General features: G+C 46.9%; 1 protein-coding gene across 1 annotated transcript; it reads left to right on the top strand.

Annotated features, from left to right (window-relative positions):
* The first annotated feature begins 801 nt into the window (after nucleotides 1-801).
* On the top strand, nucleotides 802-22097 carry SMC1A (structural maintenance of chromosomes 1A). Its single transcript, XM_066580687.1, has 25 exons — nucleotides 802-1030; nucleotides 1791-1979; nucleotides 3922-4034; nucleotides 5049-5252; nucleotides 7413-7651; nucleotides 7774-8032; nucleotides 8131-8271; nucleotides 8359-8441; nucleotides 9204-9411; nucleotides 9548-9733; nucleotides 9892-10071; nucleotides 11161-11307; nucleotides 11414-11551; nucleotides 11649-11765; nucleotides 11845-11951; nucleotides 12200-12341; nucleotides 13998-14143; nucleotides 16714-16867; nucleotides 17059-17169; nucleotides 17252-17408; nucleotides 19005-19159; nucleotides 19545-19696; nucleotides 19780-19849; nucleotides 19996-20106; nucleotides 21591-22097. The coding sequence occupies exons 1-25, from the start codon at nucleotides 922-924 to the stop codon at nucleotides 21672-21674; spliced, it is 3702 nt and encodes a 1233-aa protein (XP_066436784.1). The 5' UTR covers nucleotides 802-921; the 3' UTR covers nucleotides 21675-22097.
* The last annotated feature ends 5800 nt before the right edge of the window (nucleotides 22098-27897 follow it).

The following is a 27897-nucleotide window of genomic DNA, read 5'->3' as shown; positions in this document are numbered from 1 at the left end:
AGCCACGCCCCCAGACACGCCCCTTTACCTTCGCCGATATTATTTTTGGGTGACAAAGGGGTCGTTCACAAGTTTTGTGCCCTATTACTGTGAACGGAGCCCTTTGATTTCAATGGGTTCTTCGCGAGTGTATTTTTTCACGCAATCTTGTGAACAATGTGCGCCATGTCGTATTACGCGCGGCCATTGAAGTGAACGGGCCGGCGCATATTTGTACAGTATATCAAAGGGATCTTTTTTGCATGTGCAAATACACAGTGTATTGGCGCACACAAAAACACGCCAGAGAGTGATATACGCAGCATATTTACAAGAGCAAAATGCACTTATGCAGGTGAACCGGCCCAAATATATCACGGTCCCCCATAGTCTTTTCAATCCCCCCGAAACTAACCCTGTGCACCCCCAAAAGTATCACACTGCCCCTCATGTGCTTTCCAATTCACTCCCCCAGAAATACCCTGTGCACCCCACAAGCATCACCGCCCCCAACATGCAGTTCACCCCTAGTGACCCTAGCAACTGCAGAGTCACCTGACCGTCTGACGTCAGACCTCTTTCTAGCAACTCCACTCTAGCCTCTACCTTATGTAGACAAATACACGACCACAACGCGGGAGACTACAGCGCTGCATTACACTACACTGCACTGTACTGTACTGTGAACACGAAGGAGAAAAACACTGCATCACACTGCATGGCGGCTTCTACCAACCAACAAAATGGCGGAATTCCAGTAGCTGGCGACATCCTGTTTACAGTGAGCGGAGTGTTTGTGTGGCGGAGCTCCGCCCCTTCCACCAGCAGCTCGGTGACGTCACTGCCAGGCGCGCTTGCATCGACGAGCGGGGAATTGGCGGCCTCGGGCCCCAGATTCTCGGTATTACCGGCGGGCACCGGGAGGACGGAGCCGCCGTCATTATGGGCTTCTTGAAGTTAATTGAGATTGAGAATTTCAAGTCGTACAAAGGGCGGCAGATCATCGGGCCTTTCCGCAGGTTCACCGCCATCATCGGCCCCAATGGCTCCGGTAAGTGCAGGAGGGTCCGGGGTATTATCGGTGGTTGGGGACCGAGCTGTACTTCTCGGCTGCTCTGCATCTCCTCCGGTCTCAGGATTGGAGGCATTATAGGTACTGCTGGAGGTCGGTGGTGTTGGAGTACAGCTGGGTCGGAGGCAACACGGTAGGGTGGTGGTGGGTTGGAGGTGACATGGTGACACTGTGACACGGAAGACGGGTGGGTTGGAGGCGGCCGCGGTAGGGTGGTGGTGACGTAGTGGCCGGAGATGTTGGAGCGTGGTGGGTCGGTGGCGACGCCATGGTTGCCAGAGTATGGTGGGTCGAAGGCGACTGGAGGATGGGTGGGTCGGAGGTGTCGGAGCACGGTGGGTCGGAGGTGATGTGGAGGGCGGGTGGGTCGGCGGCGACGTTGCGGCCGTTTTGCCACCCTGCCAGTAATGAAGTCCTTCGGCCGGCCCCGGTATTTATCTTCTATTGGCCAATGGTAAATACTTCCTCCTTGTGAGCCCGGCCGGCAGTCAGTACTGCGTGTCAGGTAGTCGGGGAAGGTATTAGTGTATCTTGACGCCACCGGAAGCTAGGAGTTTGACAGTAGGAACGCCCCCCTCGCACCCCCAGCTCCCAATAGGGTCAATAGTTTAAGGTTCTGGAAGGCACTAAAGCAGAGAGCTGTGAGGCGTACTATGTTGAATGCGGCGCTGCTACCGCCTGTCTCCCACGCTTCCGGACCCAACGGTCGCATTTATTCATTTTCCATTTCTGCCTCCAGGGAAATCCAATCTCATGGACGCCATCAGCTTCGTGTTGGGGGAGAAGACCAGTAACCTGCGAGTGAAGACCCTGCGGGACCTCATCCATGGCGCTCCTGTGGGGAAGCCTGCCGCCAACCGGGCGTTCGTCAGCATGGTGTACGAGGAGGACAACGGCAAGGAGAAGGTGTTCTCAAGGCACATCGCTGGTAATTCTGGGGTCTGTAGGGGGCGCTCATGTAAAACGGCGTTAGTCCCACCATATGGACCAGTCTACGATTATGGTGTGACTTCTGCATGTAGCGGGGGGCCACTGATACCCAAATCTTATAACCCTGAGTTACAGCCTGTCTTGTGCTCCAGAGCTGCATTCACAAGTCTGCCTGTTGTCAGTGGGAACAATTGACAACCCGTCACCAGACACTTACCAGACAGCTGGGCGGAGCTCGTGTAATGGAGCAGGACTGCTAGTTATCCTACAGAACTCAACATCTAGTAGAGATTACCTAGCACGCCAGTCACTGAAGCAATCCATGTGCAGAAGTGGATGTTGGGCGATTTCAGCTCTGGAGCCTGCGGAATTGTGGATGGAGCTTTTCTTTCTGGCCCGCCGGGCTGAAGTGGAGGCCGGCGCGGTTGCCTCCCGCCGGGCTGAAGTGGAGGCCGGCGCGGTTGCCTCCCGCCGGGCTGAAGTGGAGGCCGGCGCGGTTGCCTCCCGCCGGGCTGAAGTGGAGGCCGGCGCGGTTGCCTCCCGCCGGGCTGAAGTGGAGGCCGGCGCGGTTGCCTCCCGCCGGGCTGAAGTGGAGGCCGGCGCGGTTGCCTCCCGCCGGGCTGAAGTGGAGGCCGGCGCGGTTGCCTCCCGCCACCCCTAGATTTCTGGTGGCAATTCCTGTCAAGTGATTTAAGGGGTATTCCCAAGACTGACTCTTATGACCTATCCATGGGATAGATGATATAAGTCTGATCGCTGTCGTCTCTCACTGCTGAGACCCCCACCAATCCTAAAGACAAGGGGGTCCCATGTTTCCCTCTTCTCTTCAGGCTCATTCATCACAATGGGGCTGCTGGATATAACGGAGTACAAGCGCTCGGCTCTCCGGTAGTCCCATTGAAGATGAACGGCGCAGCACCGCACGTGTGCAACCGCAACTCCATTCAAGCTTCTCCTCACTGCGGGGGTGCAGAGAGTCTGCAGTGTGGATGGTGGGAGATGAGGAACCCTCATTATTGGGGTCAGTGGGGTCTCCACAGGAGAGGTGATAAAAGTTAATCTTGGGAATACCCTTTTAAACATTTAAAGGGGGTTTTCGAGCATTTAACCCCTTGAAATACTGATAACCTCTCCTGAGGATAGGTCATCAGTAGTTGATCGATGGGGGTCCGCTGCTCGGGACACCCAGTCATCAGCCATCAGCTGATCTCAGCCCCAGCTCTCACTGCAGTGGGCTGGATGTTGATTATTCCGTCCGCAGGTGGACGCAGCCGGAAGTGTCATAGAAGGCTGCGTTCCCATTGAAATCAATGGCGGCTATACAATCTTCCGGCTCCAATCCCAATGCGGACGACCAGCCCTGCTGCAGAGTGGGGCTGAGATCAGCTGATCGCCGGCTGTCCTGAGCAGAGGACCCCCACCGTTCAGCTACTTATGGCCTGAGAATAAGTCTAAATGCCCCCAAAACCCCTTTTAAGGGTCTGTCTAAACAGTACGAAAGTTAACTTTATCTCTTAAAACTGGAAAACCCCTTTAAGGTCCAGGGTTGCTTTTGAGTGTAATAGAAATCTGTTTCTTAAAGGGGTTGTCCAGAACTTTTGCTATTGATCATCAATAGCTGATTGATGGGGTTCGCCACTCAGGATCCCTGCCAATCGGCTGATGCCCTGCTGAACAGCACTAGACGCAGATGGCGCCTCCTGCATTACACCGGCCCGGGTTGGTACTGCAGTTCTCATTGAATGCGGGGGGATCTGTTCCTGCATTACGGGGCCGCTGCCATGTTGAAAGCACTATCTGTTTCCAGCGCTGTCCACACTGACAGCGGGCCAGCTGATCAGATTCCTAGTGGCGGACCCCATCGATCCGCTATTGATGACCTGGGAAAGGTCCCGGACAACCCTTTAATGCACTTGTGTGTTCTGTTTGCTTTTCCTCAGGCGGCTCCTCTGAATACAAAATCAACAGCAAAGTAGTCCAACTGTCGGAATACAGCGATGAGCTGGAGAAGCTTGGGATCCTTATTAAGGCCAGGAACTTCTTGGTGTTTCAGGTAAGGAGATGTACGCCTAGCGCAAGTAACGGAGGGTTAAGCGTTCGCAAGTCAACATTGCGCTCTATCAAGTGACCTTCTCATCAAACCAAGATGGTCGCACTGCTGCTGACTACCTGCTGCACGCTGTCCATTGCTACTGCATAGTCTTAACCCTTTCCAGTCCAATGTCGGGCCTGCCCCGACATCATCATTTTCCTCCACAGCTCCGATGTCGGGGCAGGCCCGACACTGCAGTGCAGGAGTGGATCTGCACCCGATCGTCAGGCACATCGGGTGCAGATGCACTCCTTTACTGGTCGTCATCGAGGACCCCCGAGGAGAAGGCAGAAAGGGTTTTTAACCCTTTCTGCCCACTGCTTTACACATTACATAGCGCTCAATTAGCGCTATGCAATGCATAGATTCCGGCCGGCGATCATGTGACCGCCGGTGTTACCTGACCCCCGGCGGTCACATGAACGCCGAGCCGGGAGCCTGCACCGTGCAAGGACCTGCTTACCTGACCGGCGTCTTGTGCATTCTCCTTCTGTCTCCCGACCCGGCGATCATGTGACCGCCAGGTGTCACCTGACCCCAGCGGTCACATGATCGCCGAGCCGGGAGGCAGAAGGAGAATGCACAAGACGCCGGTCAGGTAAGCAGGTCCCTCCCTGCACCCTCCTGAACTCTGTCAGATCAGGAGGGTGCAGGGAAAATGTATTTTTTCTCACCCATTCTCCCAGCTCCAATTTATTTGGAGCTGGGGAGAATGGGTGAGAAAAAATAAATGGATTGGAAAGGGTTAAGATACTAAATGCAGCTCTGATTGGCCAACTCTGCTCACATGAGCAGCGCTGGCCAATTGCAGCAGTGTGTCGTGCCCTAGTCTGGGACTAATAAAAAAAAATATATATAAAAATAATAATTTTGTTTGATACAATTTAGTAAATGATGTAAGTTTTTTGATGAGATCCTGTTTTTGTTTTTTTTCCCCAGTTGTTGACTTTTTTCCTTTTCTCTGTTCTTCCACAGGGGGCAGTAGAGTCCATTGCCATGAAGAATCCCAAGGAGCGTACAGCTCTGTTTGAGGAGATTAGCAGGTCAGGTGAGCTGGCGCAGGAATACGACAAACGCAAGAAGGAAATGGTGAAAGCGGAGGAAGACACACAGTTCAACTATCACCGCAAGAAGAACATCGCTGCTGAGAGAAAGGAAGCCAAGCAAGAGAAGGAGGAGGTTCGTCCTTTCTGCTCCTTGCCATGATCCCAGGAGCTATGTGGTTTAACCCCTTAAGGATCAGGCTGTTTTGTACCTTAAGGACCAGACACTCTTTAGGGATTTTACCCATGGGGCGGTTTTACTGCCCTATTTTTTTTTTTTTTTTTTTGTTTCAGCTACCAAAATTATCTTCTACGTTTTTTTTTTTTGTTTTTTTTTCCCGTGACAAATAGGGCTAATTTTCTTTTTCACTGACTTTTCTTTCCTATTTTTTTTTTTTAGTTCTATTGGGAAGAGGGGAAATCTTAAAAAAAAAATAACTAAAAAAAATTAACATTTTATAGTTGTTAATAAAAATAATATTTTTAATTAGTTTACTTGCGCTACAAAACAGTATAGGAACGGGTTCCTCATTTTGTTTCTGACACTTTGAAATATGATATGTATGGTTTTGGATTACATCGCATATGGCGACTGTTTTGGTTGGCGTCGATTCTGGGTTATTTTCTTTATGTATATATTTTTATTTATTCTGTAAATTTTTTTTATTTATGTAAATTTATTAATTTTTTTTTTACCATCTATGACCCCAATATATAAATGTCTGGCAGACATTCACATGTTTTTTTTTATTTGACACTTTTCCATTGTAACTGGGGCATCCATAGAAACTGCATCCATAGGAGCCCCAGTTACAGGGGAAAACATCCCCCTGTAGTGACAGTAATCACTAACAGAGCTGATCAGGGTCTGCCTGGTACCCTGCAGCTCTACTGTTACAGGGAATCCCGATGGTCACGTGACTGTCAGCTTGCGTAGTGGAAGAAACGCTTTCGCTTCTTAGTACATAGCGCTCATTGAGCGCGGTGTACCAGGAGAAGGCGGAAGTGGTTAAACGCTTCTCAGTTCTCCTTTTTAGTCACAGCTGACAACCCAACCTGCTTCTGCTTGATTGCAGAGGCTTTAATTGCGCGCCGTATGTTTACTATCGTCCGGGATGAAAGCCCAGGACCAAGCGCCGTAAATTTACCGCGCTTGGTCCTTAATGGGTTAAAGAAAATGGTCCGTAAAAAGAGATAATTAAAAGGTCGTCTACTTGTATACTCCATGTTACTGTGGTGCTTTAATCTTGAGATTCCTTATAACCCGCACCGCATGTAATCACATTGCTCACTGACGTCAGTCACAGTAGTCTACTCACAGCTCAATGGTGCCATTATGTGATTGGTCATGCCTTTTTAACTTCTACTAATTCCTAAAGGGGTATTCCCATCTTGAGCATTTATGGCATGTCCTAAATGTCTGGTAGATGCATGTCCCACCTCTGGGAATCGCACCTATTGCCAGAATGACATACCCCATCCCAGTTTACTATAGAAGTTGCTGTTGGCTGAGAGTATGGCAATGGCCAGACTAGCGGTTCTACACTATCTTCATAGCTCCCTTAGAAGTCATTGGGGGTACAGAAGCAGAGTAGCGCGGCGAGCTACGTTGTTTCTGCATCCTGGGAGTTATGGAAACACCGTGGCATAGCCAGTCTACTTGCCAAGCACTTTTAAAGTGTTTTGCCAGAACTAACATTTATGTTCTAGTGTTAAAACATTACTATGCAATCAGTGGGGTCCAACACCCCGGACCACCATGATAAGCAGAACAAAGGGGCTGCACTAGTTTTTAGAGTGCCACAGCCCTCTCTGTCTTGTACCTGATGCAGTAAGTCTTATTTCAATGAGAGTAACGGAAATGCCGCGGGACAAGCTCATGTGTGCGGCAAACAAGACACGCCGCTTGAAACGACTTTGCATTTGCGTACCTCCCCATAGACTTCTATGAGGACTTTTGGTACACAAATGCTCAGAAAAGTAGAGCATGGCACATTTTATTTGTTGGCGCAACCAAAATATGGAAATGTGAACTAAACCCATTGAAATCAATGGGTTCTATTCTCCGTGTATTGCGTGTGCAAATACGGCCTTGCGAAGGAACCCATTCTAGTCAATGGAGTATGCCAAGCACTGTTTGGTTCTGCCTAGAGACTGAACGGTTCAGCCGCGGGGAACCAATCTGTTTAGTATAAGTAACTAGTCCTTTTTGTGTTTCTTTGCACTAGTTCTGATATATTTTCCCCCTATTTTCCTGTAGTAAGGAATGGGTCTAATGACATTGCTCTGTACACAGGCGGAGCGCTACCAGCGGCTCAAGGATGAGGTGGCACGAGCGCAGATCCAGCTGCAGCTCTTCAAGCTTTACCACAACGAGTCTGAGATAGAGAAACTGAACAAGGAGCTGTCAAGTAAGAACAAGGAGATTGATAAGGATAAGAAACACATGGACAAAGTCGAAGAAGAACTAAAGGATAAGAAAAAGGAGCTGGGCAAGATGATGCGAGAACAGCAAGCTATCGAGAAGGAGATCAAGTAGGTCATCTTCAAGCTAGTGTTCAGGAATCCATCTTTTGAGACTTGTCCTGTTTGACGATTCGTGCCACATACGATGTAGCCTTTCTCTAAGTGCCTGTTGCTCTTCCTTCCATTGATAGAGAGAAGGATGCTGAATTGAATCAAAAGCGTCCGCAGTATATAAAAGCCAAGGAGAACACTTCTCACAAGATCAAGAAGTTGGAAGCTGCCAAGAAATCCCTTCAAAATGCCCAGAAACAATATAAGAAGCGCAAAGCAGATATGGATGAGCTGGAGAAGGAGATGCTGTCAGTGGAGAAGGCCAGGCAGGAGTTTGAAGAAAGAATGGAGGAGGAAAGCCAGAGCCAAGGTCGGGATCTTACATTAGAAGAAAACCAGGTAATGGCCACTGTTTCAATTCTTGGCCTGTTTTTTTCCCTGCCTGACTTGTGGAGTTTACTTCTGACTTACTCCACTTGTTGTCTTTGTCCTCTTAGGTGAAGAAATATCACCGTCTAAAAGAAGAAGCCAGCAAAAGGGCTGCGACGCTGGCCCAGGAGCTCGAGAAATTCAACAGAGACCAGAAAGCCGATCAGGACCGCCTTGATTTGGAGGAAAGGAAAAAAGTGGAGACTGAAGTATGAAGACATTGATCTGCGGCGCATTAAGAAGCAGCTGGTTTCATAATTTGTGTCTTAACTATGTTGTGGGTTTTTTTCTTCTAGGCGAAAATCAAGCAAAAACTGCGTGAAATAGAGGAAAACCAGAAAAGAATAGAAAAGCTGGAGGAATATATTGCAACCAGCAAGTAGGTTACCCCCTAGTGTTTTTTTTTTTTTGTAAAGTCACTTAGACCAGTGTGCACCCCTTTTGAAAGGGGATTCCGGGGCTTAAATATGGATGACCTCTCCTCAGGATAAGTCATCAATATCAGATCAGTGGAAGTTCCATTCTCTGCACCCTCGCTGATCAGTGGTTTTTCTGTAACCTCTTCTTCGGCCCTAACGTCACTTTTGTTAATTACCTGACTTTTCTGCAGCTCCGTCCCATTCAAGTGAATGTGATTGAGCTGCAGTATCGGGGAACACTGCTGTGTAATGTACGGCACTGTGCCTGGTATACAATGAGTAGGCGAGTGCTGTGCCTCTTTAAACAGCGGGAGTGCCACAAGTCCAATATTGGTGGCTTATCATAAGGATAGGTTGGGTCCCCAGAGTGGGAATTGCTCTTTGCTGCATCTCCCTACTCTGGCTACCAGAACTAGCGACTCCATGTCTGATGTCCATATGCTTTAATAGAGTATGTGAAAACAGTTCTCTTCAAGATGTTGTCTGGAACTGAGCTATTGATGTCCTATTCCAGCTCCTTACACATTGACAGAGGACTGGATATCAGCTGACCACCGTGGTGAACCCCTGTGGATCAACTATTGATGACCTATCCTGAAAACAGAGTCCTCAATAGTTCAGTCCCAGACAACCCCTTTAAGGAGTCAACCTCTTGACATCATGGATGAAGTGGAGTTTCGCTCACCAGATGTATTTATTTATTTTTTTTTGCACCTTCTTAGGCAGTCCTTAGAAGAGCAGAAGAATCTTGAAGAGACTTTGACTGAAGATGTGGAAATGGCAAAGAGAAGGATTGATGAAATCAATAAGGAGTTGAACCAAGTCATGGAGCAGCTCGGTGATGCCAGGATTGATCGACAAGAAAGCAGCAGACAGCAACGCAAAGCGGAGATCATGGAGAGCATCAAGAGGCTGTATCCTGGCTCTGTGGTAAGTGATGTAGACCAAAGCGTATATTTAATACGCCGACGTAACGGAGAAATAGGGTATGAGGATCCTAAGTAAACTGCTTCTAGGATGCGTCAGCCGGACGGTAACGTTAAAACTTTCTTTGTTTATCTGTCAGTATGGCCGCCTGATCGACCTTTGCCAGCCCACCCAGAAGAAGTACCAGATCGCAGTCACTAAGGTGCTTGGAAAGAACATGGATGCCATTATTGTCGACTCTGAAAAAACAGGAAGAGACTGTATCCAGTATATCAAGGAGCAGCGTGGGGAGCCCGAAACCTTCCTGCCTCTTGATTATCTTGAGGTATTGGCTTGGGTTACATTCTTCTTAGCATTACTCTTTCATAGAACAAAACATTTGGGGCCTTAATCTTTATTTTTTCATTACCTATTTCCTGTTGTATTAGATTGCACCATTGTCATTACTGCTGCTCACGTCCTCTTTCTTCTCCCCTTCTTTAGGTGAAACCCACTGATGAGAAGCTGCGTGAGCTCAAGGGGGCAAAGCTGGTTATTGATGTAATCCGGTATGAGCCACCACATATTAAGAAGGCCCTCCAGTATGCCTGCGGTAACGCACTGGTCTGCGATAATGTAGAGGATGCTCGCAGGATAGCCTTTGGAGGACATCAGAGACACAAAGTACGTTTTTCACCCTTTCAGTTTCTGCTAAAATTCAGGTACCAGTAGTTTGAGACTTGCCCAGAATATAAGACCTGCAGTGTTAGGTGGTTACGTTGGCAGCGTGGAGCTAGAAGTTTTGTACATTTTGTTAAAAGCTGGATGTATGTTAGATTAAGGGGTGGATCTATTATGGAACCTCAAGACGAGCCTCCACCTTATGTCACCAATTTGTATCCTTATTAGAGATGAGCGAGCGTACTCGGCCACGCCCCTTTTTCGCCCCGAGCGCCGCGATTTTTGAGTACTTCCGTACTCGGGCGAAAAGATTCGGGGGGCGCCGTGGGTGAGTGGGGGGTTGCAGCGAGGAGGGGAGAGAGAGAGGGCTCCCCCCTGTTCCCCTGCTCCGCCACGCCAGCCCCCCCCCCCACCCCGGAGCCCCCCGAATCTTTTCACCCGAGTACGGAAGCGGTGCTCGATCGAGAAATTACTCGAAACGAGTAGGTTCGCTCATCTCTAATCCTTATCGTATCACATTGCCTATGGTGATGACATTGCTCCCAAGTGTTGGGCAATAGATGGATAACAGAGCCTGTATATAACACAAGTAAATCAGGTAATAAAAGTTATATTGTAGAGCCTGGTGGAGAGGTGCTGGGTCACTAGTGGGATCGGCAGCCCCTTGGCATTGTGATCTACATAGTTTAGCATTGGGTTTTGCTCACGTCTCATTAGGAGCCTCCAGTGTCCTAACACGTACCTCCAATGGTAGGCATGCAGTGGGATACTTTGCCTATACAACCCCCCCCCCCCCTTTATAATTCTGCAGGATCTCTCCTTTTATACCTCGGCCTCCCAGGACTGAGCATAGGAAGAGCTTCCTTGCTCTGATTCCTCATGGCCTCTTGCTTGTATGAGCTGCATTGATGTAACTGTGTAGATATAGATATATATAGACGGTTACGTTACTGGAGCTTGGTCTGGGTTTCCGATTGAGCATTAAAATAGACACTCTTTTAGCCTCCGTCTGGTGATGGCCATACGGCTTCATGGTTATACGGTAGAGCAGATCCTTAGTTTTCAACTTTTTTTTTTCTCTGATTTTTGTAGACTGTTGCCCTAGATGGAACCTTATTCCAGAAGTCTGGTGTCATCTCCGGAGGTGCCAGTGACTTGAAAGCCAAGGCAAGAAGATGGGATGAGAAAGCTGTGGATAAACTCAAGGAAAAGAAGGAACGATTAACCGAGGAGCTGAAGGTGAGTTGCCGAAACCTGTCAGCTAAACTTTCTTTCCAACCATGGAAAGCAGAGCTGATCCAGTGTGGTATTACAGATCGATCAAGACCTCTCTGTTCTTTTACAGGAGCAAATGAAAGCCAAACGTAAGGAGGCAGAACTGAGGCAAGTCCAGTCCCAGGCGCATGGTCTGCAGATGAGGCTTAAATATTCCCAGAGTGACCTGGAGCAGACCAAAACCCGTCACTTGGCGATGAATATGCAGGTACCAGTCCCACACCGCTTCATTAACGGACAGACGTTTGTCTTCCCTAATGGGCATCTTCATAATGAGATGTCCTTCACTTGTTTTACGTGCCCAGGAAAAATCCAAGCTGGAGAGCGAGTTGGCTAATTTCAACCCACGGATCAATGACATAAAGCGGATAATTCAAAGCCGTGAGAGGGAGATGAAAGATCTCAAGGAGAAGATGAATTTGGTGAGTAGTGGAGCTACTAGAACAGAATGAAGTCCCCTGCATTATATGGCCTGTATTTACGGTAATCTATACCTACCAGGTGGAAGATGAGGTGTTTGAAGAGTTCTGTCTGGAGATCGGGGTCCGTAACATCAGAGAATTCGAGGAGGAGAAGGTCAAGAGACAGAATGAGATTGCCAAGAAGAGGTATTCGCATTACTCTGGCTGATCCATAGGTCATTCTATATAGTAAACGACTCTTCACTTGGTCTATACACCTTACTGCATATTAATCTTCAGCTCTTCAGTCTCTGGTCTCCTGCCTGCAGCTCTCCAACTGTTGAACTACAATGCTCAGCTTGCTGACTATAGGGGCATGCTGGCAGTTATAGTTTTGCAGTAGCCCGAGAGCGCAGACTTAGACTGCAAATAATAATGTAGGGGTTCTTTTGTAGGTTGGAGTTTGAGAATCAGAAGACCCGTCTGGGTATTCAACTGGATTATGAAAAGAATCAGCTGAAAGAGGACCAGGGGAAGGTGCAGACGTGGGAGCAGTCTGTGAAGAAGGATGAAAATGAGATCGAAAAACTGAAAAAGGTCAGTGCAAGGCAATAGGCTTTAGAGCAAACTTCAATTTTGGGGTATAACATTTTTTTCCATAGGGAGGGTGGGAGAAGGAAAAGTATTCCATGAAGTCGCTAAGCCCCCCGTATCAGGAGACAATCCTTTTAACAGGAGGATGAATAATTGAGATCTCGTTTTGTAGATTCTCTATGAGAATTACTTAGATGCTATCTTGTGTCGCGCAAGCGCAATTCTTTTTTTTCTTTTTCTTTTTTTTTTTTGCTGAGTACGGCTTTTATTAGTCCTCTGGAAACCATTAAAAAGGCTCTGATTTTTGCTAAGATGTGTCAACGTTTTTACTTATTGCAATTTTTCCAATGTCCATCCAGCTTCAGATTCCCACATTGCTCTATAAAATGGCTGCAGAGGAGTACAAAAACTACATCTCCCAGAATGCCCCATTGCCAGTTACTGATCACTGTGCATTCACAACTGTACAAACTGTCATTATTACAGAATTGAAATCTAAGCCGCCCCCCCCCCCCTCCCAAAAATAAACCCTAGCTACACTACATGTAAAAAAACTTTTAAAAAACCCAAAAAACCTCACCTGGCAGCCGGCATTCAGGTTCCTCGCACTGTGGCACTGCTGCAGGCTGCCGTGTTCTCCTGAACGCCAACAGAGCAGTTCTTCCTGGTAACAGGGCTTGAATTACCCTGCTTCCAGCAAGCTAATGCTCTGATTGGTTAATCAAGCACCAACTTTCATTGGCTGAAGCGGTGCTCCTTTAACCAATCGGAGTCATTCAATGATGTCATTCAATGAATGGCTGTGATTGGTTAATCGAGCACCGGCTCTGATTAAGGCTCTGTTACTGTCCTTTAACACCACAGGACATTGAGTTACACCCTGAGTGTGCAGAGTTTTTATGGAGCGGGATTATGAGCCGAACCTTCTCTATACAAGGTGGTAGCTGTCTGTCTGTGATAGCGGACATCCGCCCATAACAGCTGCAATCAGCGCTAACGCTGATTGCAGTTGTTAACCTTTTAAATGCCCTGATTGCTGTTTGGGAGTGCCAAATGGCTCCCTGCGATGTGATCACTGGGTGCTGTTCAGTTACCATGACAGCCGCGAGCCTTCTGAAGGCCCCCAAGGATAAATGGCTGTGAAGGTGTGTCTTTGGCAGTATAATGTCATATTATACTGTATGAGCGATCAAATGACAGCAAGTTCAAAGTCCCTCATGGGGACTAATAAATGTAACAATCGGTTAAAAGAAAGGATGTTAAATAAATAAAAACCAAGAGCTTATTTGGTATCGCTGCGACCGTAAAAGTTCAGTATCAAAGTAACACATTATTTATCCTGCACGGTGAACGTCATCAAAGAAAAAAAAGCACAATGATGGAATTGCATTTTTTTTTTTTTTTTCTTGGAGACAACGTGACAAAAAAAATAATTTAACCACCTTCTGTCAGACGCAATGCCAAAGCCCGACAGTTCGGGCGCACTGCGCCTTATACACATACAAGCTCGGGTCAGCCAGGGTCTAGCACTATATCCGTGTAGTGAAGAATCCCTTTAGAGCTATGACAGGTCAATGTTTGCAGATCTTCCAAAATGAAGTCTTCATCCTTCAGATGTGATTAGATGGAGACCTTATGTTGGTTGAATTTGTCATCTAGGAGGAGACAAGACACATGAAAATCATCGATGAGACAATGGCTCAGCTACAAGATCTGAAAAACCAGCATTTGGCTAAAAAGTCTGAAGTTAATGACAAGAATCATCAAATGGAAGAAATCCGCAAGAAGCTAGGGGGCGCCAACAAGTCAGTATATGATTGATGTATATAGGTTTAATGATTTGTAAGTTGTAGTCGGTGTTTACCTATTCTGAGTCTTTCTGCTCATTGTAAAGAGCTGTGTGTAGTCCGTTTCAGTATACAGTCAAACTTCTAGTTTTGTTTATAATCCATCAGAAAGCAATCGGCTAAACTTAAAAACCAATGAAACTCGAGGCAATTATTTCCCTAGGAATCAATGTAAATCCCATTAATTTATTCTAGACATTCCGCAAAACACACCAAACCACATTTTTGTACAGCGTTTAATGCTGCTTTTTCAGTGCAGCGCTAACCGCTGTACAACGCTCCCATTCATTTCAATGGGGCTGCTCACACAAGCTATTTCGGTCCTGCGTTGCCCATTGAAATGCCGAAAACATGGCACAACTTGGTACTGCTTTTTGGCAGCGCTATTCTCCCTAGCTATACTACCTGGGAGGGTGGGGGGGGGAGACTATGCTCGCCTTTCAGGTGGCATCGGGGTCCCAATCGCTGCTTTCGGAGCTTCTGGCCGCCTGCCGGGCGCTTGTCAAGCCGGCAAAGCATCTGTTGCTAATGACAGGGATTGAATTCCCCGTCTCCCAGCAAGACATTTCTCTGATTGGCTGAGTCGGTTGAGTGATAGTCCACTCAGCCAATCACAGCCAATGCTGGATGCTCCAATTGGAGCAATCCATGAATGGCTGTGATTGAACAGCGAGGTCACGTGGGCCGGCGGAACTAGAAGCAAGCAACGTAAGTAGAGGAGAGTGGAAGAATCGGCGAAACTAGAAACCAATGAAAGTAGCGGTATGACTGTACAAATATTACAAGTGCCCCGAGGGTGGTCCCAGGTCTGGCAAGTGCTTTGTGTTTTCCGGCTAAATGTCTCCTAGTCTTCCCCTCCTTGGCCTCGATTGATAGGACAGTCTCAGGTGAGAACACTGTAGGCTCCATTTAAACATTATACCTGTGCCTTTGTACACGGCGCAGCACATGCCTGCTGTGGAGCTTACAGCCATATCAACTAAGGCATCCCCATCAATCAAGGCCAGAGGGCAGGTGCTGGACGGTGGTTACCATAAAGATGCAGAACACCTGCCAGGCCTGCGGCCGCCCTCATGGACCTTGCAAAGTAATTTGTAAATGCCCTACCAAGCACCATGTGGGGTTTAGGAGGCATATTACTCCTGACTGACTCCCTTTAATGTTATCTGCCAGGTCTGTCTTTACCATGGAGGCGCCGCACTCGATACTCATCCATCAGATCTCTTCTATCATCTTTAGGTGCTTTTAGACAGAACGTACCGTTCAAAAAACTGTTCAGAGGTGCATCACTTGGTCTAAACGCGAGCCAGCGAACGATAATTTAGGACTTTTTTGTTCGTTCAGTTGGCGTAAAAATAATCGCTGGCTCATTCGGTTTAAACAGCAATTGTTCAGTCTTTCTCATTCACGAATACAGCGAATGTGAAGGACTGAATGATTCTCCTTTTGAACGAGCCAATGACGTGTCTGCCTGTCTAAACAGGATGCATGAGAGCGAACAAGCCAGCAATGACGTCAAACGATAATGGGCTGGTATAAACGTACCCTTACCTGTAGTTGACATGTGATATCTGGTTTCTGATTGGTTGTATGAAGGCCTTGTGTCCCTATGATAACACTAATCAGCTAGAGCCCAGGAAGGATCATTATTCGGAAAAGGAAGTTCTCACTATACTTTCATCCTATGATGGCTTGACATAGGAATAATTTTTTTATACACGTGAAGGAGCGCAAAAGTGAAGCACTATGGGGGGATTTAATAATTGTCATGTGTCAGAATTTTGGCTTTATGAAAAAACTGAATTTTTGTGCATGCCGTACTTGAGCAAAAAAATATGACTTTTGTCCTTTTCCCCATCCTTGCCATCTAAAGTGGTTGCCACTTGGCTAAAGATGGCAGGGTCACCCACAGCCCGACAAAATACTATGCATGAAACTCATAGCCAGTGTAGGTTTCCCTTTGTCGCACAGGGCAGGCAGATTATGGGAAGTATGCGCCTCTTTGTTTTCGTTGCATCTTACTACAGCGGGCTTTGTCTATGAATCGCACATATGAAATGTCGGTCTTGGTACGTATGCCCCTACGTTTGCTTCATTAAACTACTTGGATGATGTGTGGGAAGTTTTATTCAGCTTTTTTGTTAAAGGGGTTGTCCATTTCCTATTCTGTGTGCAGAATAGGCCATCAGTAGTAGATCAGCAGGGGTTTGCCACCAGGGACCACTGATGATCGGCTCTTCTCTGCGTCATTGTGCTCATGCATTGAGCTGATTTCTGCTGGAAGCAGACAGCTCTGTTCCCACTGCAGTGGCGAGGCTTAGACTGCAATATCAAGCCTTGCCACTGCAGTGGGAACGGAGCTATCTGCTTCCTACAGAGATCTGCTCAGTTCATGAACATACCGGACCGGCAAATAGACGATTGGCAGGGGTTCCTAGCAGCAGACCCTTCAGGATAGGCCACAAGTGGTTTATAAACCCTGTAATCTTGAAAGAGTATAACCTCATTGCATTTTTGTGCTATCCAAGGGAGATGACACATCTGCAAAAAGAAGTGACGGCAATCGAGACCAAACTGGAGCAGAAGCGCAGTGATCGCCACAACTTGCTGCAGGCCTGCAAGATGCAGGATATTAAGCTACCCTTGTCTAAGGGCACTATGGATGACATCAGCCAGGAGGAGGTGAGAGCCCTATAGATCTTGAGAGACCCTATACTTTGGGGGGGGGGGGGGGGGGGTAGCTTCCTATTAAATATCATAATCCAGTAAGAATCTGAGCTTCCAGGTCTACTGTTCGTTGATTTTGTGTTTTTCCCATTTGGATGGGTATATCTCTTACCAGACTGAAAATGGCTTCAATGCTTGTTTTTAAGGGTGGATCTCAGGGAGAGGAATCGGTCAGCAGCTCACAGAGGACCTCTAATGTGTACGCGCGGGAAGCCTTGATCGAGATAGACTACACTGAACTTTCAGAAGACCTCAAGGTAAACAGCTTGGTGTTTTTACCACTTTGTCCAATGTTTTCGACTTGTGTTCCTTTTATTAACCCCCTGTTGTGTTCGGCAGGATGCTGTGGCCGATGATGACATTAAGCAAGAGATGAGCGCCCTGACGCAGAAGCTGAACGAGCAGCAGAGTATCTTGCAACGTATCTCTGCTCCCAACATGAAGGCCATGGAGAAATTAGAGAGCGTGAGAGACAAGTTCCAGGAGACTTCTGACGGTAAGATGCTTGGAAACTCTTGTGCTGAGTTTAAAGTGTAACCCTTGTCAGGTCCAATGCACTCGGGTATATTTGCATTGCGGACTCTGGAGCGGGCGTCCGCCTCCTGATTCGCGTCATCACCTAGTTACGGTGTGGCATTATCTGTACTGCACATGCATGCCGTCCGGCACATCCGCAGCACAGATAAGAAGATAGCGGATGGGTACTTGTGGCTCACGGGCCGGGCATCAGGTCAGATTCCGCTGGGGATTCCGACCCGGCCTTATGTCGTTCCCACCCCAATTTTAAAAGTGACAGCAGGGTTGGTAGTGGTGGATCGGGTTGTACCATTATTGAGGCAACAGTACTAGGGTGAAAGGTTCTGATGCAAAGCTATTAAAAAGGTATTCCCATCTCTTTGATCGAATTGGAAAAGTTCCCCAACTGGTGTGGTGTCTGCGCTGGCACACTTGTTTATCTTTCCCTACAGACTCTGCTCAGGCTTTCTGCAGCGTGCATTGCTGGCACATACTATGGCAAGTGGGGTTCCACGCCTGCGGATCGTCTGCCTTTCTCTCAGGAAAATGGCAGCAAACGTGTACATGGGCTCCAGGAAACTTGATTTTCTTTAAATCTGGGCCTGCCTGCATTTATTCACAGCAACAATACCGCAACTTACAGTCCATATATAACATCCTGCATTTACAACCCCCAGGGTCCCAGTCCCTACCCCCGCCCAGGGTGTCTAGAGGGCGTCTCCCTCTATTAGACTAGTTGCTGGCACGCACCGGACCCCAGGCTCCGAGACCCTGACTCGGCCCCTCTGACCGCCTCTCACTGGTTCACACTTTACCTCTGGCTCGCAGCCCTTCTGCTCCATTGAGTTATCACTTCCCCTGAGTGTGGCAGGAACTGATCTTCTCTTACTGCCACACCCACGGTATTAACCCCTTAACACCAAAGGGCGTAACTGTACGTCCTGGCAGGCTGGTACTTGACGCAACAGAACGTACAGTTACGCCCTGAGGATAGCGCAAGATCAGAAGAGATCCTGAGCTATCTGGCAGCGGGAGCCGGCTGTCACCTATAGCCGGCCTCCCCACTGAAACAGCGGGGGTGCATCGGGACAGCGACCCCCTGCTGTTAACCCCCTTACACGCCGCGATTTATGTAGATCGAGACATGTAAAGGGTTCACAGAGGGAGCGTGCTCCCTCTGTGACGTCATTGGACTCTTGCAATGTAATCGTGGAGAGCCTGAACAGGTGGCCATGGCAACAGGACGCCAGATACAGGTGTCCTGCATTGCCAGTGTCTAAATGCAGGTCAGCACTGTTCTATACCTCTGAGGGCTCACTGGCAAATGCATTAGTCACAGGGTGCACTCAAACTTTTTGAGCCACACTGTCGCCTCCTTCAACGTGTCGGTCACCAAGGTACCATGTTTAGCTGGTGCACCAGAACCCGCTGTCATTTTTAAACTTCTGGTGGGAGATGTAGGGGTGCGCAAAATTGGTGTACCGCTCATGAGAGGTGGTGTGGGATAGAAAGATTATGAATTGCATTTTTAAGGGGAGATTTGCCTGATTTCAAACTTTTTAAAATGTTCTTGCAGAGTTTGAAGCAGCCCGTAAGCGAGCAAAGAAAGCCAAGCAGGCATTTGAACAGACCAAGAAAGAGAGATTTGACCGGTTTAATGCTTGCTTTGAGTCTGTAGCAACGAATATTGATGAAATCTACAAAGCCCTCTCCAGGAATAGTAGTGCCCAGGTAATGACTAATATTGACTACTATTTGCCGGTTCAGTATGTTCATGAACTGAGCAGATTTCTGTAGGAAGCAGATAGCTCCTTTCCCACTGCAGTGGCAAGGCTTGATATTACAATCTAACCCTCGCCACTGCAGTGGGAACAGAGCTGTCTGCTTCCTGCAGAAATCCTCTCAATGCATGAGCACAATGACTCAGAGAACAGCCGATCATCAGTGGTCCCTTGTGGCAAACCCCTGCTGATTCACTCCTGATGGCCTATTCAGCACACAGGCCATCTACCGTTTACAAATGGGCAACCCCTTTAACAAAATGGCTGAATAAAATCAGCGTTATGGAGGTTGCCTTCATCCATCCGACTCCTAATGATGTACCTGATGCTTACAGGCTTTCCTGGGGCCAGAAAACCCAGAAGAACCTTACTTAGATGGCATCAACTATAACTGTGTGGCTCCTGGAAAACGGTTCAGGCCGATGGACAACTTGTCTGGAGGAGAGAAGACTGTAGCCGCTCTTGCCTTGCTCTTTGCAATCCACAGGTAAAGGCTCTTCTTGTTCTGCTTGTTAATAAAGCTCTGGAGGCTTAGATCTTATAACTTTTGGCTTCACATTTGATCCTTAGTTACAAACCATCCCCATTCTTTGTGCTGGATGAAATAGACGCTGCATTGGATAACACCAACATAGGAAAGGTGAGGGATTTTGCCATCTTCTGTTCCATTAGGAAGACGTTTTGTTACTTTTTCCGAGGTGTCATCCATGTAGTCACATAACGGCCTCATCCATTCACTGATCATTTACTAGCACCGTAACTCTGCATCTGTTCTCTTTGTCTTAGGTGGCCAACTATATTAAGGAACAGTCAATGACAAACTTCCAGGCGATTGTCATCTCCCTTAAGGAGGAGTTTTATACTAAGGCGGAGAGCTTGGTTGGGGTATATCCTGAGGTAAGTAATGGATCTGATATGCACTAAGTTCTCTGCTGTTTGGTTCCTGTGATGGAGTAGAAAAAAAAACAGAAGTACCAGATTCACTACATGCCAGATATAAATGGCACCCAACTGACGTGTTTCAATATAATAGGCTCCATCAGGCTTCCGGTAGGCCACCTAGTGGTTCCCTGGATGAAATGGCTCCGCACGTGTTACAAAATTGGCCACGCTGGAATAGCGTAAGGGTCTATTCATAACAAGACTCGCTTGGCTGCTGATTCTCCTTGTAGAGGACCAGCAAAGCATTAACCCCTTCAGTGGCAGGTTTATTATTACCATGTCATGCCTCACAGAGTCAAAAATGCAATTTAATCTCGCAAGTATTTTTGAAAGTACTGTACTACTTTGACAGTTGGTATTATGGCAGGGAAATCTCCGTGGCTTGCTGCACTGACTATGCAGTAAAAACCCTGGAAGATTTCAGATGACAGCTCAGTGTCAGCACATTTCAGCACTAGAGCTGTCCACGGAAATCTTCCGGGATTTAACTGCATGGTCAGTGCAGCAAGCCCCGGAGATTTTCCGGGCGTGCCAATAAAGGGGTTAAAGGAGACTTCTATGCAATGTTCCCTGGCATATAATGCATACAAAAAACCTTGTCTAGTGCCACCCATTGGTGACTATCTTGTAAGTCAATTAGTATTTCCAAACAGATTCCACTGCCCTATAAGGGGACGTTAGAGAGTGTTCTTCATCCCAGTGATAATCCTTTCATGGTGTTCAGCTTTTCTACATGACTTAGGCCATCTGCATATGGCCGGAATTGCATTGTGGTAGCCGGAGCGAGCATCCGCATCTGGGTTCCACAGCAAATACCGCCCATAGCATGCTATAGAAAAGCGGTTTTCCCGTTTACAGAAGCGGGAATTAATTGCAAGTTTTCTGCTTGCAGAGGAAAAATCGCAGCATACTCTATTTCTGTGTGGATTCCATACAGACTGCTTCCATTAAAGTCAGTGGAAGCCGCCGACCCACGGTCCTTCCACAATGACATTGCGTAAAGGTTGCAGATTCCGCGTTATCACCTGACGACGATGCGGGAAAAGCCTGGATTTAAAAAAACAAAACTGTACTGTGCATGTCTGACGGCTCACCATGCGGAGCATCCGCAGTACAGGAAAAAGAAAGTAATGTCAGGTACGCGCAGATGCCGGCTGGGCACAGTCGCATTCCGCTCCAGGCTCCCGCATGCGGAATCCGACCCAGCCGTGTACAGCCAGTCTTATAAAAAGTAAGGAAAAGTCAAAAACAAGCGGTCCAGTTGCAACTTTTTTTTTCCCCATATCGCCTTGAACAATGAGTTGTCTTGTGAGGGGTTGCGATGGGTAACACTCCAAGTCTCCTGCACGGTCATGGGGGCAGCTGCATGTTTATTGTACTGATATAATGGTGCTCATGTTTTATTATGTTTATGACTCCCCTTATATTTGTCTTTGCAGCAAGGGGATTGTGTGATCAGCAAGGTCCTGACCTTCGACCTCACCAAGTACCCAGATGCCAACCCAAACCCCAACGATCAGTAGAGGGCAGACCCGCTCTCCGGATGTTTTTTCTTTGTTTTATACTTATTGAGCAGTCTTATGTTGTAATTTATCCTGACTTTACTTTCGGGCTCCCTGATCTTGATATTATGTATATGGACTTCTCAACACCATCCAGGTGCAATTCAGAGGAACCACAAAGCCGCCCCATGTTTTGTCTCGGCCCCGTTCCCCATTTGTATTTTGAGTTTTGCTTACATCACGGTGTAATTATCAGATTCCTTTTTTTTTTTATAACCCTTTTCTTGTGGCATTATTGTGTTTAGCGTTGATCTTTCCAGGTTTTTAGATGACTGCTTTCTACAGCTTTTATGTCACTGATGCCTTTTATTATTTTAGTGTTTTATGTATTTTTGCGTTTGCAAATATGTCAAAATGTTTTGCAATAAAGAAAGTCTAACTTTTGAGGGTCCAGTTTTTTATGGTATGAAAATACATGCGGATACGTCCCTTATATCAGTGGTCCCCAACCTTTTTGGCACCAGGGACCGGCTTCAAGCAAGACCATTTTTACAAGGCCCGACAGGGATTGGGCGGGACATGGGTGGGGCTTTGGTTATATGGGGCGGTGTTATGAAGGGGGTTGGAGTTTAGTGCATTCTTATTTAATTATGACATTTAGAATGCTCTGGCAGTACACACACAGGGCAGTATAATATATCCCCCCCCCCCCTCCAGCACACACATAGGGCAGCATATAATTTATCTCCCCGCCCCCACCCCTCAGTAATTAGCAGCCCCACCCCCCGTAATAGGCAGCCCCCCCCCGTAATAGGCAGCCCCCCCCGTAATAGGCAGCCCCCCCCCGTAATAGGCAGCCCCCCCCAGTAATAGGGAGCCCCCCCCCAGTAATAGGGAGCCCCCCCCAGTAATAGGGAGCCCCCCCCCAGTAATAGGGAGCCCCCCCCCAGTAATAGGGAGCCCCCCCCCAGTAATAGGGAGCCCCCCCCCAGTAATAGGGAGCCCCCCCCCAGTAATAGGGAGCCCCCCCCCAGTAATAGGGAGCCCCCCCCCAGTAATAGGGAGCCCCCCCCCAGTAATAAGCAGCCCTCCCAGTAAGCAGCCCCCCCAACCCATATACTTGCCTCCTCCCTGCTGTCAGCGTCACTCCCTCTCTGCTTGCCCTGACATCAGTGTGCAGCCTGGAACGCTTCCTCCCCGAGTCCTCTCCTGCGGAACTAATGAGCAGGGGACTCGGGGAGGAAAATCCTGGCTGCACAGACGTCAGGGTGTGCGCCGGGATCAGCGCGATTACCAGCGGGGAGCTGCGGCGCCCCCACTGGTAATCGCTTCAGTGGTGAGCGGCGTCTGCACGCCACGTGCCACATAACACAAGGCAGCGGGCCGGATTCGGCCCGCGGGCCTTGTGTTTAGACCAAAAGTTCCCGGCGGTGCCGCGGACCGGCGATGAACACCCAACGGCCCGGTCCGCGGCCCGGTGGTTGGGGACCCCTGCCTTATAGGAGTTGTCTAAGGTATTCAGACTTTCTACTTCTGCTGTCACCATTTAAAGGGGTTGTCCTACCAATATAAGGTAATCCTTGTGGATAAGTGATGCTCTGCAGATCGGTGGGGGATCTGACTGATGGGATCCCCACAGGTCACAAGAATGAAGGTTCTCAAGGTCCCTGCATGAATGGAGTGGTGGTCAAGCATATACACATTGCCAATCGATACATTGTAATTGGGACTGAGATGGCCAAGTTGAAGCACTTGTTTGTTTTTGGCAGTCCCATTGAAACGCATAGAGAGGCAGTACGTATGTGTGATCGCTGCTCCCTGCGTTCCTGGATACACTGAAGTTTGTTGTCTGTAGTTACAATCTTAACCCCTTATTGACAGCCAATACGCCTTTTTAGTGACCTCACTAATGAGCTTTAAACCTGCACATACGACCTTTTAAGTTTGTGGCTTGGCTCACTACTGACAGCCAGGTTCCTGCTCTAACAGCCAGTACTAGAGAAACCTCGAATCCTGGCAGTTTAACCATATACATGCCTCTTACAATAGCAACCGCAGCATGAAAGCAGATGACATGGGAGAGGATACCTTCCGTCATCAGCACCCTGCAATGCGATTGCAAGGTTACCAATGGGTTCCTATGGCAGGTAGGATTAAGGCCTCCATGTCTGCTATGTAGGTCTGCCTAATGGAAGTCTAATCAGCTGCTGTCATAGGCATAATAGAATGCACTACATAAGTAATGCAGTGTACTGTCTTAGCGGTCAAATGATCACATCTAAAAGACACCTTAAGAAACTAAAAAAAAGCGTCAAAGTTCAACAAAGTTTTTAATTTAAAGAAAAAAATACATTTTTCTCTATGAAAACCCTTTTTAAATGAAAACTAATCTAAAAATCACATTAAAATGGTACAAATAAAACCTATATCCCTCTCTGCAAAAAGAAAGATCTCATTTAGGACGGTTTTCATGAAAAAAAAAGTTCTGGCTCTCAGAATGCTGTGATGCAGATTCAAGTGTTTTCCTTTAACCTCTTATTGACGGGCCTTATCCCCCCCCCCCCCCCCTCCCCATTTTCCATCGTCCCAGGTGTATGAGGGCTTATTTTTTGAGGGACGGGTTGTATTTTTCAATAGTACTATTTGATATAACATAATGTACTGGGACCTGTAGTACTATGGTTTCTAGCAGCACAGTCCCACAGGTGTGGAAGGATTTAAGCTGGCTGGGTGTGGTGATCTCCTGCTAGCCAATCCCCGGGTCTTTGCTGACATACATATACGTAGCTCCTGTCAGTGTCTGTCTGGTGTCCAGAGTGAGCAGTTATGTATCCTTGTCCATTGCAGCTTGCTGTGTTTGATGGCTTGATGGTTCAGGTCCTTTCTTGCGTTTATTTTCTGTCAGTTTGTCTCTGCTTTGTCCTGCTGATACATTTGCCCTTTCTGGCCTAGGGTGGCCCTTAGGGTCCTCTGGTACATGTTGTCTTGCTAGTATAGGGACGCACAAGACAACGAGGAGCCTTGATTGTGGCTTGCGGGCTTAAGTACTTTGGCCAATATACCAGCCAATGCCTTGTACATTTATAGCTATATCATCTGATTGTATGTACAGGTATGCATGGTGAGTGTCTTGGTCATTTGTCAGTCCCTATGTCATGCCTGTCAGTTCAGTCCAGTCCACAGTTTGCAGTTCTCCATTTGTCCATTTGGTGTTTCCATCAGCACATCCAGTCTGAAATCCGTTTTCGGTTCCCTTGTTTGTGTTATACCCAGCCTGTTTTAGGCACGTTCATGTGGGCCTGGTGCTTATTTGCCCACATGTACTTAACATACGATTGCTATGATACGGAACTTGCAGGTTTTTTTTTTTTTTTTTTTTTGCTGTACTACTTTGATTTTTAGTTTTCAAAGACATTAAATGTTTTTTTAATATTTTCTGCTGTCATCTTCTGCGCCAAGGTGACCAAAAAAGGGAATATTGTTAAAAAAAAGAAAAACAAATCCCCCAAGCCATGGTGGTATCTATGGCTATTTTTCCAACTTGCCTCTAAAAAACAAATGCAATACAAGTTGTACAACACATTATATGTCCCCCAGTGTGTGTGTGGTGCCTTTAAAAGTAAATAAATACAACCTGTCCCAAAATAAACAAGCCCTCATACGACTAGGTCAACGAGTTATGGCTCTTGCTAAGCAATGATGAAAATTGCTTAGTCCTTATCCCCTTTCTTGTTTTCCATTTTCGTTTTTTTCCTCCCTTTTAAAAAAAAAAAAAAAATTAACGCCTTTTACTTATTTATCGACGTCGCTGTATGAGGGCTTGTTTTTTTTATACATATAATGTACTGAAAATTTTTTAAAAATTCTAAGTGGAGAGACATAGTTGAGTGAAGGCTCATTTTGTGCGGTATGTCCTGTCGTTTCCAGGGTAAATAATGCATTGCTTTGATAGATTGGACATTTATGGACGCAGTGATACCAAATACGTAATTTTGCTTTATTTAGATTCTTTTATTGTAAATATGGCAAAAGGTTTTTTTTTACTTTTATTCCTTTTTTTTTTTAAATAGTAAAACTTTTGTCTTTATTTTTACATTTTGTTTTAGGCCCCAGAATTGACAGCGACATTTAAAGGGTTAACAGCCCCGATCGGCCGTACAGCTGTCGGGGCTGTTGCCCGGGGGCGTCTGCTGTAAAAAAAAAAAAAAAAAGGGGACACCCAAGATGTATGGAGGGAGATAGCAGCGCTATCTCCCTCCATACACGTCCTGCAATGGCAGGACATAAACACTATGGGGCTGTCACTAAGGCGTTAAGGCAAAACCATAGACCGGTCACTAAAGGGTTAAACCGTAATTTAAAGCCACCTTAATTACTAAAATAGGGATGGATGTCCATAAAATATAATTATCCTAGTTCTCCCTTTAGAGTGTACATGATATGATGGTGATGTGACCATGGGTGCTGGGTTATAATGACTATGTCTTGATCTGTGTTCTGTAAACCGTGAGGATGGGACTTTGTTAATAAGGTAAGTACATTGCTTAAACTGATTATCTGGAGGTTGTAGGCTTGGTCTACACCTTATACACATGAATGCTTTGTCTTCCAATGAACTGGATGAAATGAAGGATCTTACGGTACTAAAACCCCTTTTTCCTGTTCTCTATTATATGATGAACATTAAAGAGGTCTGGTAATACTGGACAGCATCCCTTCAGTAGTGCTCACAGTAGTAACCTGTTATTTAACTATAGAAATAGTAAAAAGATTAATACTGATTTAAAGTGTTGGTCCTCTTAATAAATAATGTAGGAGAAATTGTAGAGGGCGATGAGGAGAAAACAAATCTTTTAAATAGATTTTTCTCCAATGTGTTCGCAGAGGAAAATGAAATGTCAGATGAAATGCAAAATGACAAAGTAAACTCTCCACTAAATGTCACTAGTCTAAAGACCCATTTTAGATGGGACGAAGGCCAGGCAAACTATGCCCTACAGTCGTCCTGCTGCTGCATGGGAGCTAACGGGAGCTAGTAGCGCTGGCTCACAGCAGGGTGGCTGGAGATTTTTCTCCTCACTCCCCCCCGCCCCTCTCCATTGACTTAACATAGCGGATGTTCAATACTGAACAGCCGCTATTTACACTGAGCCATCAGCTCATCATCCATCGTTTATGCGGCATAAATTATGTTAAATCAATGGAGAGCGGCAGGGGAGAGCAAGGGGTGTGAAATCTGCAGCTGCCCTGTCCCCCTGCTGGACGCTCTGTGAGCGAGCCAGTGATATTAGCTCTCGTGCAACAGCACAGGAACTAGTGTCGGGCATCATTTGACCAACGTTCGTCCCATCTAAATGGGCCTTAACAAAAGAAGTGAAGAGCCGTCTTAAAAAGATTAAAATAGACACATGGCCCGCTCCCGATGGCATACACCCCCGGGTTGTAAGGGAATTAAGTAACCATTGTTTCTTATATTTAAGGACTCTATAGTGACAGCGTCTGTTTCACTGGGTTGGTGCATAGCCAGGGTGGTGCCAATATAAAAAAAGGGTCAAAAAGTGAACCTGGAACCTACAGGCCGGTAAGTCTTACCTCTATTGTGGGTAAAGTGTTTGAAAGGTTTCTAAGAGACGCCATCCTGGAGGACATCAAGGATAATAGCTGTATAACTCCGTATCAGCATGGGTCATGAGAGATCGCTCCAGTCAAACCAACCTGATCATCGACGAGGAGGTAAGTTCTAGGCTGGATCGGGGAGTCACTAGATCTTGTATATCTGGACTTTTCCAAAGTGATTGATACTGTGACACATAAAAGGTTGGTATATAAGGTGAGAATGTGTGTAAGTAACTGGTCAATGATAGAAAGCAGAGGTCTAGGGACACATGACGAGAACATTGTTCTTCCTCATTACAAGTCACAGATCAGGCCACACATGGAATATTGTGGACAGTTTTGGGCATCGGTACTCAAGAAGGACATATCAGAGCTTGAGCGGGTACAAAGGCGGGCAACTAAAGTCATAGTTCTCTAAGATTGGGTTATTTAGTTTAGAAAAAAGACGGCTGTAGGGCGACCTAATAACCACAGTGGTGCCTTGGGTTAAGAGTTTAATTTGTTCCGTGACGGAGCTCTTAACCCAAAACTCTCGTAAGTCAAATCGATTTTCCCCATTGAAATGAATGGAAAAGCCATTAATCCGTTCCGGATCGCAAAGCTCTCCTACTGATTTCAATGGCGTTGG

Source organism: Eleutherodactylus coqui, chromosome 10 (assembly GCF_035609145.1).
Source record: "Eleutherodactylus coqui strain aEleCoq1 chromosome 10, aEleCoq1.hap1, whole genome shotgun sequence".
In the NCBI taxonomy this organism is placed as follows: Eukaryota; Metazoa; Chordata; class Amphibia; order Anura; family Eleutherodactylidae; genus Eleutherodactylus; species Eleutherodactylus coqui.
Note: the sequence above shows the minus strand (reverse complement) of the source record. Positions and strands in the feature narration are given on the sequence as shown.

Coding starts and splice junctions, on each gene's coding strand:
- SMC1A (XM_066580687.1), top strand. CDS start 922: ATGGGCTTCTTGAAGTTAATTGAGATTGAGAATTTCAAGTCGTACAAA. Junction 4,035..5,048: donor GGAACTTCTTGGTGTTTCAG/GTAAGGAGATGT, acceptor GTTCTTCCACAG/GGGGCAGTAGAGTCCATTGC. Junction 9,412..9,547: donor GGCTGTATCCTGGCTCTGTG/GTAAGTGATGTA, acceptor TTTATCTGTCAG/TATGGCCGCCTGATCGACCT.